Source organism: Synchiropus splendidus, chromosome 11 (assembly GCF_027744825.2).
Source record: "Synchiropus splendidus isolate RoL2022-P1 chromosome 11, RoL_Sspl_1.0, whole genome shotgun sequence".
Classification (NCBI taxonomy): Eukaryota; Metazoa; Chordata; class Actinopteri; order Syngnathiformes; family Callionymidae; genus Synchiropus; species Synchiropus splendidus.
This window is the reverse complement of record NC_071344.1, coordinates 5,910,633-5,928,158: the sequence shown is the minus strand read 5'-3', so window position 1 is coordinate 5,928,158 and position 17,526 is coordinate 5,910,633. Positions and strand designations below refer to the sequence as shown.

General features: G+C 46.8%; 1 protein-coding gene across 1 annotated transcript; it reads left to right on the top strand.

The window, feature by feature from the left end:
* The first annotated feature begins 467 nt into the window (after window positions 1–467).
* On the top strand, window positions 468–10,423 carry reep2 (receptor accessory protein 2). The gene is made up of 8 exons (XM_053879911.1): window positions 468–687; window positions 2,623–2,695; window positions 3,723–3,799; window positions 3,958–4,078; window positions 4,184–4,297; window positions 6,477–6,657; window positions 8,257–8,423; window positions 9,026–10,423. Exons 1-8 carry the CDS (start codon window positions 656–658, stop codon window positions 9,089–9,091), a joined length of 831 nt encoding a protein of 276 aa, XP_053735886.1. The 5' UTR covers window positions 468–655; the 3' UTR covers window positions 9,092–10,423.
* The last annotated feature ends 7,103 nt before the right edge of the window (window positions 10,424–17,526 follow it).

Below are 17,526 nucleotides of genomic sequence, written 5' to 3'. Positions count from 1 at the left end.
TTGGTTGATGGGCGAAGGCCCGGCCTGCTTTTCTACAGTCAAAATAGTAAGTAGAGCACAGAACTGGGGCAGTCAAACTTGAGTGTCCTTCATTCAAAGCGTTCTGGGGGCCTCTCAAAAGAGGGCTTGTCTTTTGGATCGAACTGAAATTGTTGAAAGGCTGCAGCAATTTGAACGGAAATATATATAACCTCCACGTTTCTTGGATAATGGATAGAAAGAGAACAATGGTTTCACAGTTTTGATGGTCAAACTGCATGAGCTGAACTGCACAAATTTCCCTTATTTAATCGACACTTCTTATGACTGTAAACAGCTGAGGCGATCGCCACCACATGAAGGTACGTCCATAAGAAATAAAATGACAGCCAAACCAGCGCGGAGCCTGGCCGTCTTGGCTTGTGCTGCAGTTCTGGATCTCCCCCCCTCAGTCGGGTCGTGCTGCTGCCCCTTTAAGAGCGGATCCCTCCAGCAGTGGAGGAGAGAGCGGAGCAGCAGCAGCAGCAGCCGGAGACTGCAGCACATCATCGGCTCGTCACCGCGGAGCCTCCCGGTCCACGCCACGAACGCACCCAGTCCACCAGTGGAATGGGGGGCACGTAGATAGCCCAGCAGGTTTCCTGGAGGCGGCGCGGGGGAAGCGGAGCGCGGCAAGATGGTGTCGTGGATCATATCGCGGCTGGTGGTGTGAGTGGCTGCATCTGTTGTTGTTAGCTCCATTCATCAGCCGTCTGACCTGGCTGCACTTTACACCGCTGTCAACGCTTTTCTTCCTTTCAAATGCGTGGCAGGGCTGGAAAAACCACAGTCACGAACGAGGTTTAGTCCACCAATGTATTGTCTGATTCACTCTTTGGCTCTATCGATAATCGATTCCATGATTCAGCGCTGTGTGTGTGTTTGCTAGCTGCTGCTAACGTGTTAGCTTTGCACAAACCGACTGGTAGACGCGTCCCTTCACCGAGTGTCTATGTCAGTGGTGACACCATATGGCAGTTGACGGTGGAGAGGCTGAAGAGTCCAGTGAGTCGCGTTCAGTCAGGTGCAAATGGTTCTAAATCCATCGCTGATGTCGAGTCAAGTGTGCATCATTTATGAAGTGTGATGTGGCCTGCTCTATGAATGAGGTCCTCCGACTTGTGTCTATAAATAGACACCCCACATTACATAACAATAATCAAAGTCTTCATTTATTTCCAGCTGCTTTATCCAGTTCACTGCAGCACCTTTTGTGTGTCATAATTCGCCCGCAAGTTTGCCCCGGATGGAGCTCAAGAGCAGTTCTCCATCCACATACTGAGCTCCTGGAATAGAATTTCAGTGATATTCTGAGTGTTCGAGGTCGATGTGAGCGTGTGATGTCGGCGTCTGCTTGGCCCAAGGCCCCAGCACCACACAGCTCATGGTGCTGCTGTGCACATGACGGAGCACTTTCCACATGTTGGGACCCGATTCCCTCTCCAGCGATTTGATCCAGGCCTGATGCTTCCTGCTCAACATCATGCCACAGGATGCGACCCAAAACCCGCTGCACGCTCCCCAACCATGTCACTGTTTCCATGTTGTCTGGGAACTGCCTTCCGGTCTTGTGTTTTTGTCGTGTCATGCTTAACCCGGACAGAGCTCAGCAGCACCCAGTCATTTCCTATTCACTGCAAAAGCAATGGACTCCATTGATGTGACCAGGAAAAGGCATGTGTTTAATATGTGTTGAGTGATGCTGGAGGGCCCACAGCAGAAGTGAAATAGGAAACATGAGAAAACTGTTCTGAACTTCTGTTGTTATGATTCTGCGTTCTGACATGGAAGAATAAGTAAATGAAGATGGCAAATAATAGTGGACCATCTACACATGTTTCCCCATGTATGTGATGCTAAAAATGAGCATTAAAAAAGTAAACCGCAACATGTAACTCCACCTTTAAAACGCTGTTAAAATTTTGCATTTAGAGTGTGTAATATTGTCCGAGCTTCTACTTTTTTCTGCTTCACTGAGACTTCAGCTGACCACATTAATCTCTCTTTTCATATTTATACATGTTTGGAAAAGCATTTGTGTACAACGTTCTGGAAGGTGCGATATAAATAACCACTGCTATTATTTAAATATTCAAACTATATCCAACTAACCACTTTGTACTTTGCTCTGCTTTCAAACTTATGAACGTAGAATCTAAGCTGTTTTTTTTTTCTTTTTTATTCTTAAATACAAATTTCAGAATGGGCATAAATTATTGCACATCTTTTACATCTAAATGTCTGGATAATTTTTTTGGGAAATATGAACGTTGCAGCCAAAATGTTCATTTCCAACTCAAGCACTGTCAGAACCTTGAAGCTACATGATGTTAAATTAGCTCTGGGGATGAGTGTTTTCTCCGTTGATATCAAATGTGTGATGTATTTAAAGCTAAATCTCTTCATGGACGGGTTGTATTTTTGTTTCGCCCCCGTCAGATTCAGCGGCAGTCCATCCGTTGGAAATGACAGTGGTGCTTATCTAAGTGTGGGCAGAACAGGGATAACGTGCTGAATCGGCACATTTGTTCTCAGTCAACACCTCCGGGCCACACGCTCTTTCTGAACCCCCCTTCTCTGACTCAGGCTTTGTGCTTTTTACAGCCTGGCTTTTGGGACGCTTTACCCCGCTTATGCATCATACAAGGCTGTTAAAACGAAGAACGTGAAGGAATATGTAAGTATCAGTACTATAGATACTGCTGGTTGCCATTTCTTTTTCAGTGTCTTCCACAATAATAGTGTCACTGATACGGTGTATGTTGTAAACCGCGCCGTCTGCTTTGGCTTTTATCATTCCACCTCAGAGTCTTTGAAGCTTTCACTTGCATAGGCTCCTTGCATGTTGAGTGTCACATGATGAATAAGCAGTGTGGGCCTCAAGGCGAAGCCCTCAGTGGTTCGTCATCTGAATTAAAGCAGCGTTAGTCATCTGTGTGGACTGACGTAAGACAAACTCTTAGACCGAGGCTGCTCCCAGTGTCTCTCACAATACGGAAGTTTGAAATGAATATGCACAGTTGCTGCCTTAAAATGGTGCTGGAAACATGAGATGGTGTTTTTTTGTTATTGCTAATGTGGGGAAGGATTGTGGCACTGAAATGTTAAAATTGCCTGATCTGTAGTTTATTATATTATTATTATTATTACCATTATTACTATTATTATTATACTACTATTATTATTATTCAAAACAATTTTAGTTTCACCACTTTTTGTGTTTATCCCGGCAAATGTCCGAACTTCTTAGGTGTTTGTGTCGAATGAAGCTCACTACTTTACTATATGGAGAAGTGGGCTTGCATCTGAACCCTCTAGTCCTCTTACCTCACCACTGCAGGGCATAAAAAGGGGGGTCCTGGTGGATTCCTGCACCTTGGCCGATTGCCTAGATTTGTGCTGAACACTCTCCTCCTACTGACAAGTTGCCATAGCAACCGCCTCTCAATCTCCAGTGAAGCAGACGTCCAGGAAAACAAGCGAGGGAGGACAGGTGCAGGGCACCGGATTTAGAACCGGTGCTTTTGCTGACTGTTTTAAGGACTAGATGAAGATTCTGAACATGTGTGTTGATAAAAGAGCAATATAGATGGAGATAAGCCGCGTCTGCGTTTGTCCTCGTGCCTCCACACGTGTGAGCTCCCAGGCACTGATGCTCCATATGCTATTTTGGTGACACGGTCTCCTCACTGCTGTGTTTCCAGGTGAAGTGGATGATGTACTGGATCGTGTTTGCGCTGTTTTCCACAGCAGAGACGGTCACAGACATGCTGGTCTCATGGTGAGTCAGGAGATGCACTTGCTCCCAAACGTCATGCTCAATATAGCTCCTAATAAATGAAGCGCTTCTACTGTATCAATGGGCTCATTCACACATGCTCCGGGGCCGTCGTTCATGTGTCTTTTTTTGTCGTCTGATTTAGCAGATTTGTCTTTCAGGTTTCCATTTTACTTTGAGCTGAAGATCGCCTTCGTCATCTGGCTCCTGAGCCCCTACACCAAAGGCTCCAGCGTGTTGTACCGCAAGTTCGTCCACCCGACGCTGTCAAACAAAGAGAAGGCAAGCTCCTTCTCTGCTCTATTAACCGTATTATCTGTCGGTGCATTCTGGGGCTGGAAGTACGCGAGGCCTGTAGTGATGTCGTCTGTGGTGCCTCTGTTGCAGGAGATAGACGAGTACATCGCACAGGCTAAAGACAGGAGCTATGAGACGATGATGAAGTTCGGGAAGAGGGGTCTCAACATAGCTGCTACTGCTGCTGTCACTGCAGCCACCAAGGTAAAAGCGCATTCTTTCCCACAGCGTTTTCACTCGACTGGATTTTTGGTGTTTCTGAGACTGTACATTTTGTCTGACAACCTCAGTACAGTAAGTGGAGCAGGGTGGTTGTGCTGCAGGAGGCCTGACGGTGAGATGTTAGCAACGTTCTATTCCTTCATCGAACATTCTTGGAGGTTCACTGGTTAAACAGGGCTTTTCTGAGAGGCGGAGTGGATATAATGAGACTGTAATTATGCCTCTGAGGAGAGTTGAACATGTTCTGTGACCTGCAGATCAAACATTTATTCAGTATGTGTGTGTGTGTGTATTAAATAGGCAGAGTTGAAGTTGAAGCTGCTCTTTCTCATAATCTCCAGTTGTTTTCTGGATGTCTGTGTCCCCCCTTTTCCTCCCTCCTCTTATGTCTGAACCTTATGTCTTCATTTAGTGTTGTGAATATGGCAGCAGCTTATGGTTATTTTAATAATAATAAGCTCATATTGCTCAACTATTTGATCCGTTGATAAATTGAATTGGATAAAAAAAATAAAACTGGTCCGTTTCCAGCCTCTTTATTCATAGACAGGACTGAGTGCTTCCCAGCAACCCAATTGAGTAACACAGTCAACACACACACGTGCGTGACATCACGTGTTGTGTTTTTCAAATAGGCATTCAGAAAGATGTATCATTTTGTTAGGGGACATGACTTTTCTGAATAATGAATCTTATATTTAATTTATTTTTGTATTTTATATTAGTAAAACGGACAGGAATTGCTAAACAAAACGGAAAAAAAAATGCCAGTTCCTTATTCAGTGGAGAAAGACAAAAGTCAAGGCCTCAGCAAGTGATTCACTTTGGTTTGCATTATTAAAAAACAAATGTGGTATATTTCTAAGGTTCAGTTTTTCAATCTGCCTGAAAAATCTGAATTTTGGAGAGAATGCCTATTTTTTTTCCAACTATAAGAAATGCAAAATGGCTCTGACCCAGTGAAAAAAAAGGGGGATCAAAGCATTTCTATTTTAATAGAATTGTTCTTCTTGAAAGAAGAGTCACAAAGGTTTTGGTGTCATTTATGGTAGAGGATAAGGAGGGTGAAGTTGACTGGGTGTCGAGTTTTCCCCCAGCGACCACTGTTGCGTCCTGATTGGCTGCGCTCCATTCCACCACAGTTTCCCAAGAAAATCCTGACTCCGCTTTATTTGATTCATTCAAGAATTTGTTTTATTAGATCAAGTTACGCTTCTGCCCAGAGGAAAGTCTCAGACCAGATCCAGTGTTCCTCACCGCAGAGTCTGTCGGACAAATCCTAAGTATTAATGTGATTTTCGACCCTCCACTGTGTCGTGATTCTATTGGAACTCAATATAGTCATTACCTCTCGTAAGGATCTCATGAATAAGGATAGAAAAATAAAACGCTGCGTCCGCTAAAGTCCTGAGCTGTTGCTGCACGTATGCAGAGGCGCCTGGCTACTCACTAGCACCACTGCTGTTCTGGGTGATGGTGTCATGTCATATTTACATACCGGCCGCTTGTAGCGGGACTCCAAGACAGAGAGCACTGCATTTATGAAAGTTTCCTCCCCAGACGTTTTCAACAGTTTCAGATTCAGGTGGCTGATGAACACTGCACCCGACTCAAAAACGGTGACGGATCCGGTCTCCGTGTAAACAACACCTGTGAAAGGCTGCTCATGAAATGAAGAATTATTTCTTGACATTCCGAATGTCACGCTCGGACCTGTGGGTGTTGCTCGGCGTCAGCTCACTTTCATGAGCCCAGAAAACTCTCTGTGCTCCATCAAGTGCTGGCGCTTTAAATGGCATGTTTAATTTGAAGGCGCTTCCCTGCGCAGCATTTCCCGTGCATGTGCTGCAGGATGCAAACTTTAAATGATAGACTGAAAGAATCTTGCTGTCACACGTGATCGGTTGTTGTGAGCGGCAGTGACAGGTAGCGATCGACATTCACAGATCACGCTGAAATCTGCGGATCACGATCGGCATCCCTAGTTGTTCGTGTTGAGCAGTGTTTCTATGTGGCGCTGTAGCTCTTGCTCTCCAACTGACCCTAAATGTGATGGATAGATGTGGACTTCCTCCTTCCCTCTCATTGTGACCGGCTTCTGGAGACAAAGCCGACCGAATTAGATTCTTGTGGCGACACATCTGACCCGTCCGTTTCCCAGGGGCAGGGCGTGCTGTCCGATAAACTGCGGAGCTTCAGCATGCAAGACCTGACGCTCATCAACTCGGAGGACGAGCTCTCGCTGCACACGTCGGACGCCCGGACCAGACGGGACCACATGGAAGACATGAGCTCGGGGGCCAGCACGCTGCCCCGGGCCAAGAGCACTGCAGCCAGGCAGAGTAAGTCAACACACACACACACACACAGCAGCGTGAGTGAGAAGCATTTTTCATCCACATGACTGGTTTTAAGATGAAGAGGCTTTATCTCATTAAATCTTGTCAGAGTGGGACAGGAGCTGATCCAAAAGTGGTCATGTGATGTTGAAAGTGAAGGCGGAGGGGTGTTCAGGGGGCTAAGCCTCTTTGTTGGTAGCACAATTCTGACTGCGTGTGTGAAGCTCAGAGGCTGTGAGCGGAATACAGAGAGCTGGAGGGGACGGACAGAGGGTTGCGGCTCGGACTCAACAACACGCTCCAGGACTTGACTCTCGGGACTGAAATGATTTGTCTGTTTTCTCCCTCTATTTGCTTAAAAGCAGAGCTTCGTCGTATGCGAGTGGAAGTGGCAGTGTTAGCAGTGCATTTGGCTGTGGAGTGATCGAATTAAAAGTCACTTGCTTCCATTGTCACAGGAAGGTTGTTGAGAGTTCAGGCTCATTAATGTAGCCTTTCATTATTCAGCCCAGATTTAAGTGCCACCAAAAGCTCACCGACAGTTAAGTAACCTGCTCACAGACTTTTTTCTTTGTCTCATGTTACTTGTTTTTCCAGACTTTCAGACACAGTCTTGTGCGTCCTGCTGCTTAGAGCAACTTTCTCACGGCCTCATTACGAGCTAGAAGCTGTTACAAGTTCAGTATTTCAAGTGGCACCTCTGTTAGTAATAATACTACTCATGTTTGGTCCCACTTAAGATTAGGGACCACTTCTGACCCTGCAGTAGTCACAGGGAGATTCCTCTAAACCATTGCTTCTTAACCCTTTTGATCTGGGGGCCCACCTTGTCCAGAACAAATGGCTCCGGGGCCCATTCAAGGAATAGAACTGATTCGTAAATGTGGCTACTGATATCAGAGTGACTCATTTCATTTGTGTTCAATAACCAGACATGTAAACCAACCAAAACCTTGTGAAATGACGTGAAACCATGAGAACAGAACAAAGATATTTGTCATTGAAAATTCCAACCAGCAGCAGAAGCAGGTGCCAGTCATGTTCTGTTGAGAAAAGCTGTACGTCATGAATACGGCTCGGAATAAATAAAATAATTCCCAAGTATGATACAATAGTTTCTTTTTATAAATAAACTCTGAAGAAGATAAGTAAAGTGTAAATGAAATGTTCATTTTCAAAACCGCTCCAACAGGCGAAGAGTTTTTCATTGTTGTGGGCGCCATCACTTCTCCATAGTTGTAACTGCCACAGATTTGCAGCTGTCAAGTCAATTCAGTGACACGCTGCAGCCACCGTATGTGGCAAGTGTATTAGAAAACTCAATTGAAGAAAACTCACTGAAGCAGCTTTCACTTATCGATACAAGTCGATACAAAATATGAGACGTCTTAATCAGAGATTTGGTGAGGTGGACTCAGTTGTTTTGTCATGTGGATGACCACGGCGGCGGCGTCCCAAGGGCCCGGCACAAAGTAACAAATGGCAGAGAGGCAGAGTCTTTTTCTGTCAACAACAGCACCACCCTACCTTCCCTGCCTTCAAATGGAACAAATGCATTCATTTCTGGACGCTAACTTTGATCTCACGTCTTAACTCTGGCAGCTCGCTCGCTGGCGGCCGCGTCCATGGCCGACGACGCCTCCTCACAGCACAGCTCGGACCAGTCGGACACCAGGACTGAGCACTCAGACGAGGACGTGGCTGACAAGGGGCCCAAGAAGGTGTCTGCAGTCAAGGCCACCAAGAAACCCGCTGCTGCTAAGACGGAGGTACCTTATATGTAGTATATCGTACCAACTCATGCACGGCACACACCTGTGACAAGCTTTTGTCCTGTTTGTTAAGGACCTTTGACAACTCGTGCATTTAAACGGTCTAGAATTTATTGGTAGTTTTTCCTGTAAACAATTGTTTAACAACAAAAGACAAACGTGTCTAACCAGCGGTGGGCGACATCGTACTTGTCATTCGTATTCTCTGTTTTATGCTGTTTGGATTGTTGTTTTGGACTGAACCTTGAATGCAAAAGGTATTCATGATCAAGCTAACCAAATCTGGTGCTTATGGAGAACAGGTCCAATTCAAGCGAGAATATGTTGTTGCCAAAAGGGACATTTGGTTCTGCCTCTGGTTCCCTCCTGCTCTTGGTTTCAGCTGCGATCCTGAAGCGGACATCATTGAAATGACATGGGTGGTTTGACGCTGTGGCGAGTGAAACTGCTGACTCATGATTAGAACAAAAATGTGGGAGAGTTTGACCGTTTTGATCAGACTTCTGTGAAAGTGCACAGATGTTCAACTTAACCAGCTTGTTTTGCGTCACGTCTGATTTTCTTCACGTTGTTTTTGCTCCATTGTTTGTCCGTAACAGGCTCCAGCAACAAAGACGGTGAAGAAGCCAGTGAAGAAGAAAACCACTGCTGAGACGCCGCCGTGAGCACGGTGGTCCACTCACCCGCAGCCTGCCCCCTGCTGAGTCTAGCGCACACAAACACACTGGTATATGTATATCACACTCACACACAGACATCCTGCCACTGCTTGGGCTACTACAGCCAAAATAAGACTTTGCATCGCTTCATACAGGCAACAGCCTTTTTGTGAGTGATCCAAGTGAGCTGTTCTCTTACTCTGTTTACAGTTGTTTTTTTATTTTTTATTCCTGACTGATCTCTTCTGTTTCTAATGACACACATGTTCTGGGTATGAGGAGTCATGACGGCAGAGAGTCTGCATTCAGAGCTGCAAGACTGAGCTGGTTTGAGTTGGTTCACCATGACTTTTGACTGGGAATCCAATATAATGCAGCAGGTTTTATTCCTCTTTCAATCTCATTTTCATCCGTAACGGCCACCTCTTTTATCTGTTGGATGCTTTCTCTGTTCTCGCCGTCTTCACCTCGGAGTGAGTCTGCCTCGGCCAAGTCACACTCTCTCACACCCAGGCAGTTTTTAAGTCACGTCATGGTGTTTATTTACCGTGAGGTAATTACCTTCTCTTTGGATAAAAGCAGCTACTGACGTAGCTCAGCTCCCTTCGAGTGGATTTCAGCGTCATACCAGTGAGCAGTGGTGAGACCTTCAGCTCTTCAGTTTCCCTATCGTCTTCTGTTGCTCGCATCAACACTGACATGTAACCAAAAATGAGTATTACCCACTGCTTCTACCCCTGAGATGCTGGTGGGGAAGGTGGTTGACAGGGCTTGTGCCACTCCTGTGTGAGCCACTAGGGGGAGACAAACTCCACCTTGAGTGAGGGAAACGTTGTAAATACAACATTGTAAATAGACTCACCAGTGTAAAGTGAAATAGAGCTTGCTTGCCTTATTCATGCTCTGGACCGGTGTTTTTTTTTATTTTTATTAAGTGTTTTTAATTCATCCAAACTCTTAAGTTATTCTCTTCAGATGGAGCTGCTGCTTCTTGATTTGAACCTCTTTCACATGAAGCTGCAAATGAAAATAAATAGTCACTTGCACCTCAATTTGTTGAGAGGACTTTTGGAAGTGCCACGTCTCACCTTGACCCTGTCTGTTGTGCATCGGCCTAGACATTTAAACTGTGTTACAAGGAGTCTGATTTGGTCACGTTTGACTTTTTGAGCATAGTCTGCATATTTGTTTGTGCGAATCATTTACGCTCCGCGTGGAAGCGCATCCAACTGTATGTGCCCCGGAACAAGAAGGCTCTTGTGTAAGTTATGGATCTGCTAATAAAGGAAATCAACATGAAGTACTCGGCGCGTCCTTCTCATTTCTGAAAGTGAGTTCCTGGAAAGTACGCGTCTTACCAGGAAGAGTGGGTGCACGTGTTCCCTGCTGCTGCTCTTGTGTTGGACTGTGTAAGTGAAGAACCTCTCAATGGACTCAAGGCCATCTGCTACCTTCCTTCGTCCAACTAGAAAATGCCTCCTTTCTCAGTGGATGCTCTTCAGTATGGATCTCTTTCACAGTCACATGACAACCGACTGAATTTGTACCTTAGAAAAGGCTGCTGCCCTGCGCCGCTGTTTTTAAACTGAAGAGGGCGCCAAACACCGCTGTCAGATGACGCACAAGCGCTTTCTGTGATGGTTACCTTCATAGTCGTCATGGTTAAGAATGGACAAAATGGCTTTTAAAAAGAGGAGTTCACGGTTAAAACGAGTAGTTCTATTTGTCGCAATGTGTACTGCTCATTTTTATATCGAACGCATCAACATATAAAGTGATTCAAACACAGTTTCATGTTTCCTTTTTTGTATTTCTATTCCATAAATTGTGCACTGTGCCGCAGCATGGGACATGGTGACTGAGGTGCTGATAATGTCTAGACATGTATGGCAAAATGGTCTCAAATTTATGTCAATATATCCGGTCATCTCCTCGATATTTCTTCAGATATACGCCCTCTCATCACTTGGTGGCGCTGTCTCCTAAACTAACTCGCGTACTAAGCTATTACGTGATGTGTTTGAAATCTTTAAAAATGGCAACATCCGGAGTTTTTTTTTTTTCATATAAGCAAATGTTTCTTTTCATCATTTCTATAGCTCTGAGTCACAAGTGAACACCACAGCTCGCGTCTGTGGCGTGGATGAACCTGGTCTCTCTCAGAAGAACCGCACTGAAGCTGGCTGGACTGGTCCTCAATAGTTCTGTTGAGAGCCAAAACCAAGTCCTGAGGGGAGAAGTGTGCGATCTATGGCCTAACTGAAGAGGGCGCCCACAGGACGGCTGCGGTCTCCACTGATCCCACATAACATTGCAACTTCCCGAGTAAATAAGGTGTTAATAAAGATGAGTCGTCCTTTTAAAAACGCGACTCTCTCCTTATTTTTAAAAACCGAGTCGGGCCATTCTTGATCCCAGCGCCGGCCGAGCTGGCATCTGGAGCCCGAGCCGTCCTGTCCGTCGATGTGCTGTGGCCCGAGTGGCGACCAGCACTCTCTGGCTGATACATATAAATCACGACAGCTTATGTAAGACGTCAGCTAAACAGGGGAGACATTTGTGTGTACGTGTGTATATGCACACGTGTGTTTGAGGATATACGAGATCAGTGTTTTAGAGGGTGGAAGGTGTTGACAGGGCCAACCACTTGGGTCAGAGTGTCAGGACCAATCTGTCTGGCTTCACTGTGTGCGAGTGTATATACATCCTATGGAAAAGGTGAGTGTGTGAGCGTGACATGAGCCGCTGTGTCAGACCTCACAGAAGGCTGGCCCAAAGGAACACCCACGCCAGCTCCTGGTACCAAGCCTGCGAGGTGAGAAGTGTCACTAATGGCTGGTGTGATGAGTTAAACGCTGTGGCCATGTTGTTTCCTGCCGCTGAGAGAGACTTTTGCCGACCTGAAACCAAACAGGGCTCTGGAATATCGACCACCGCTTCATAAGCGGAGGATCGAGGCGCTTGTGATCGTACAAACACGTCAGGAGAGAAGGTCCATTCAGGCTCAAGACTTCTTGGGGTCAGAAGTCTGGCCTGTCCCACTTTAGGTGTCAAAACCAAGACAAGCCTGTGGGCTAAAACCTGACCAGGACCTTGATGGGTTGTGGAGTAAAATAAAGGTTATGGGGTTTATTACAATTTGGAGTTAAGATCAAGTGGTCATAAAGAACAAGACCTATAAGAATAAGACTAGAAGTAAGCAAGAATTGGAGGACCTAGACCCCTAACTCCAGAGGTCCAGACAGAACCTCTGAAGCCAAAAACATGAGCCCAGCTTGAAGTACTACAGACGAAAAAGCGTGTTGGTTGGACACCAGGACAAAATAAAGCTGTTCCACAACTTTGAAATACTCCCTACCTCTCTCTTTGTTCCTCTTTATTTAAGTGTTTTGGCACAGATATCAACACTTTTGTCTGTCACCTAAAGCCACAGCACTAAAGGTTGTGGGGACCAGCGACTTCAGCTGCTGCAGCGACTTCAAGTTGGTCTGCTGTTGAAGAAAGCGGCTACGGTGTTGGAGGTTGATCAGCGATGGGTAACTTCCGCCCTCTCTGACGCGTTCCTCGACAGAGACTTTGTTCAAGTTTGGCAGCGTCTCCGACACCGTCATCTGCGAGCTAAACATTGTTACTGCTTCCTCTCTGCGCGCCGTCTGTTTGCCCTCCACCTGTTTCTCCTCTTGTTATTTTCCCTCCAATCTTTTATCTATTTCTATCGTCTTTCTCCATCTTTTTTTTCCCTCCCAAGCACAGTGATGGAGAGGATGGTGGGTAGCCATAGCAACCTGTTTGCGCATGTGTGAGTCTGAGCCAGGGATCTGTGTGTAGCCTCTTGTCCAAGACACGATGTGGTAATTACTTGAGCTTACCTCTGCGCTAATTAACCGTCGCCCTGGTAATTGCTGGGTCAAGTGAACGGGACAATGCTTTCACCTTCCCGACATCACTCGCCTCCCCGTTCCTTCTCTCAACTTCACCTCTCACTTATATGCAGCCGCTGGTGTCAGGCTCCTCAGCGGCGCCTTGATTCCAACACGCTCTCATCTCGCCACCGTTTCTCTGTCGTGATGCCGGAAAATGATCCTTTCAAAAATACTCCTCCTCCGTCTGCACCTCCAGACTGGGCAGAGTGACAGCTGGCGTCCAACCAGGGTGGAAGCTTGACCTCCGCAGCCTCAAGGAGAAGCTTGTGCTCTCACTCTGGATAAACAATTATGAGGGGGAGCCGGGGACACCCTGGAAAGTCGCTCATCGATCACTCAGTTGAGATTGTAGTCTGTGGGAGGATGGTCACTTCACGCCAAGGGACCATTTTGATTCACTCTTGAGTTAAGGATGAAAATATTGACGTTCAAAACCCCTCCATAAAAATCCAAATTTTAAATTTCCATCTGTTCAGTTCCGTGAGTCAGTCTGTTCCTCCCTCTTTTATTGATGATTCAGGGGCAATTGTCCTCCCACAAAATCTGCCTCAGACTCAGTGATAGTTCATCCATCCTTCTGTTTTCTTCTTCTTCTCCAAGGATGCAGTCGATCACGGGGGCAGCACTTCAAATGAAGAGGCCCCAGTTTTGCTCCTGTCCAAGCCCTTCACCAGCTGGGGGAGCAACTGAGCCACTCCCAGAGATGCGACACTCCAGTGGTTCTACTCAGAGTCTCCTCCAGGTGACTGAGCTTCTGTCTCTTTCTCCAGACGCCCACACAGAACATTGATCATAGGAGAGAGCAGACGAAGGCTCACCCGAACGCAACCCCTCACGACCGAAGACCTTCAATCTCACGCTCTTCTCCGACCCAGAACCTCAGACTCAAAGGGTCTGATGCTTATTCCCACGTTCAGCTGTAAACCAGTGACACCTGAAGGTCCTGACGGAGACAGCACCCCCTGTCTGCTTGAAAAAAAATAGGCTTAACTGCAAAAGCACATGGGCCAAATTCAAGGTCACGGTGTGGTTGTAAACAAATGAGTTCCATGAAGGAGCTGGTTCCTCATCCGAGAAAGATGAGGACAGAAAGACGGCAGGCCGTGATGTGTCCCTCCTGCAGAACAGGTTAGAATTCCCAAGGTGTCTGCCACTTGCATCACCCACCGCCTCTCTCCCATCCCCTTTATCCCTCTCTGGGGTCTCACACTTCCCTCATCCTTCGTGCTTTCCTGCCTCATGAAAAGAAATCTATCTGCCCTTTTGGGGTGGGAGACTGAAAAATTGTTCCAGCGCTTGAATCAGACAGGCGACTCAATAGGTCGAGTTTCTTAGGTGGATAGAAAAAAAGGTACGGGCTGGAAAGGAAATGTTAGAAGCTATTGAAACAGGAATAAAAGAGTGAGGCGAGGTGACATTGTGCATGGATGTTGCCAGAGAGGAAGGCCGGCGCTTGAGGTTGCGAGAGCGGTAAAAGAGAGGTCAGGACGGAGAGCAAGCTGCAGACAGAGGAGTGAAAGAGGAGCCGCAGAAGAGAAGAAGCAACAGATTAATGAAGCGGGGAATGGAGGGAGGGAGTTCAGAGGCAGCTGCCAGAGGGGAAATAAGGTGAGCTGTGTGTTTGACATCGGCTCCTATCAACAGGCCTTTTGTTGACTCCAGAACGCGGGCGCTCTCCGTGGTGCTGAACCAAACGAGGCTGGCGCGGGACGGAGCGGCCTCTTCACGGAGACGCTCCTGTCAGAGCCGGCGAGAGGAGGCGCTCTATATTTAACCGCTCATTGTTTATTAATGAGCGGGTGTTTAGTCAGAGCCGGGCTCCTGTTTAATGTATGATGACAACGCGGCTCTCCGGGGACCTTTCCACTTCTCCTCGGCCCGCGCCTTACATCACCGACATGTCGTGTGGCGGGCGGGGGGAGCGGGGCGGCCACGGTGCGGCGGTGGTGGTGGGGCGCCACGGCAGCCTCTCTGCTCCCCTGAGCTCCCCGCGCATGGGGAGTGTGAACGCGCGGCCACGCTGACGTTCGCCGCGCCTCCTCGGGCGGCGAGCGATTCTGCGCGCGGAGCTGAAGTCGTCCTTTCGTATCGCATAGATAAACACTTTATTAAGCTGGGTGACTCATTTAATTCACAATCACCCGCTCAAATTTAGACCCCATCTCAGTGGAAACTTTGTTGGTTGACTTTTTCACACACTCGCTTTAAACATGGAGGGAGGGAGGGGGAACAACACGTCCAATGAATGAGTGACATGTACAGGACATTCAAAAATCATCCGTTACAGTTGGTTCTGTTGTCAAAAATAGTCACTTTTGGAATCACGTTTAAAACAAAAAACAGTCTTTTTCAACTGAAAACAAGAGGAAGAACGTTTTATTCCCCTCATGAATACAACTTTGTAGCAATTAGTACTTTATAATCATGACTACTGCTTGCAGTTAGGGTTAGTATAGTATACTATTACTACTTCTTTATTGCTGCTATGGTTCATGCTACTCCTGCTACTACAAAAACAGCAACAACTACGACTACCACAACTACTGGCACCACTACGCCTACTGCAAGTAGTAAGATGAAGTAGCACCACTGATACTCCAAGTACTGCTTCTGCAGTAACAGCTGTCAGCTGCTATTGATAATTCCACTCTAGCATCTGCTGTACAACTTCTCCTTCTCACCCTCTGCTTCTCCTTCAACTAATACTCTTGTAATACTTTAGTACTACTGCGACTCCCTTGTAACCACTGTGTTCTTGCAACTGAACCTACTGCAGCCACATATATTTGACCAAGCATTTGTCTCTTAAACAAGAACCGTTGCTGTCTCCTTTGAAGGTCCAAAGCTGTTGTTGGTCTCTGCAGGATGTCTGGACTTCCTCTTGGAGTCCAGTCAGCTGGGGGAGGCTCAGAGTAAAACCACAGCTCCTTGTCAATAGCAGAAGCTGAGAGGGAAGCTCTTGGTGCTTCCAGACCTGTCCAAGTGCAGGAAGTCAGGGGAAGAGCTTCAGGGAAATCTGGACAGCTTTGTTTTGACTGCTGCCCCTGCGACCCTAGGTGGATTAGGGGGAAACTTTGGATGGCACTTTATTGGTTCATTTTCAAGCTGCTCACTGTGGTGTTTGTAATGAGGCTCCCAAAATAACATCGGTGGGGATGTTGACTACCAACAGGTCCAGAGTGAAGCCTGCCTCTCCTTGACCGCCTTTTTTCTCTCGACATTTATGTGTTGAGTTTTATTCATCGGATTCACCGGTGAGTGGATAAACACACCACACCTGCACAGTTGTGCAGCCATGCCAGCGACTGCAGAGAGCTGGCACGCACCGTGGAGGTCCTGCTGAGGTGTGTATCAGCGACCCGAGCTCCTTCTGACAGTCGCCTATACAAGACCTCTCTGGGCGCAGCGCAGGAATGAAAACAAACCAATTTGTGTCCCCATGCCAAGCCAAGACACACAAACACCCCCCCCCCTCACACACACACACACAGCACATCCGCTCATGCGCACAGGCACGGGCGGGTGAGTCACTGGAACTCGGGCATCCGCTGATGCCTTAATGTGCTGAGCAGACAGGAACAACAGGAGGCAGAGAAGGTGCAGATATGAGAGAGGAGAGAAGGCGCTGGATGGCGGCGCGGCGTCGAGGGACTCGCCGGCGCCTGATATAAATACATAATAATGTCGCATAAAGCAGGATTTAATTAACATTCAAATAATCAATGCTTTAATCAGGCTCTTATTACTGTGGGAATAGTTCATTTGCATGTTGCGCACAACACACACACACGCCGGGACACACACACAGACACGTGTGTGGGGTGAAAATGTTCCATCGATGATGGGGGGAACACGCTCCTTCATAACATACTGTTCACATTGTTGCACTGACGTGTACTTGTTGAGCTTGTCTTGTGGGGACCCATTCTTGACTAAACACTGTGGGGACCTTTTGAGGTCCAAACCTCTATTTGAGGATGAAGACTTCCAAGGTCAGAGTCCTGGTCATGTGTTTTGGATGGTTAGGTTTAGGGGGAGAGGCTGGGGAAAGGGATGTGGCACTGAGAAACCTCACCATATGAGGGACACATAGGGGGTCACATACAAATGTGTGTGTGTGTGTGTGTACACCTGCTTTAGCTCGACTAGTGGGGACCGGTTCTGAGAAACACACTTACTTGTGGGGACAAGTCCAAGCCTCAGTTTGAGATTTTAAACTTCAAAATAACTAGGTAAGTTATAGTTGGTTCAGTTTGGTTCAGAGTCCTGGTTAAGGTCAGCCATGTTTTTGGATGGTTAGATGTTGGGTGAGAGGCTGGGGAAAGCAATACAGCAACAAGGATCCTCTCAAAGTCCTCATAAAGATACAAACTTGTGCACAAGGGAGTGTGTCTGTAAACTGCAGTCATCCATCAAAATAACTGGACAAGCAAATCTGACACACAGAAAGATGGCGGCCATGAATCAGAGATAAAAGTGGAAATAAAAAACACAATGAAAATGAATTTAAAAAACAAA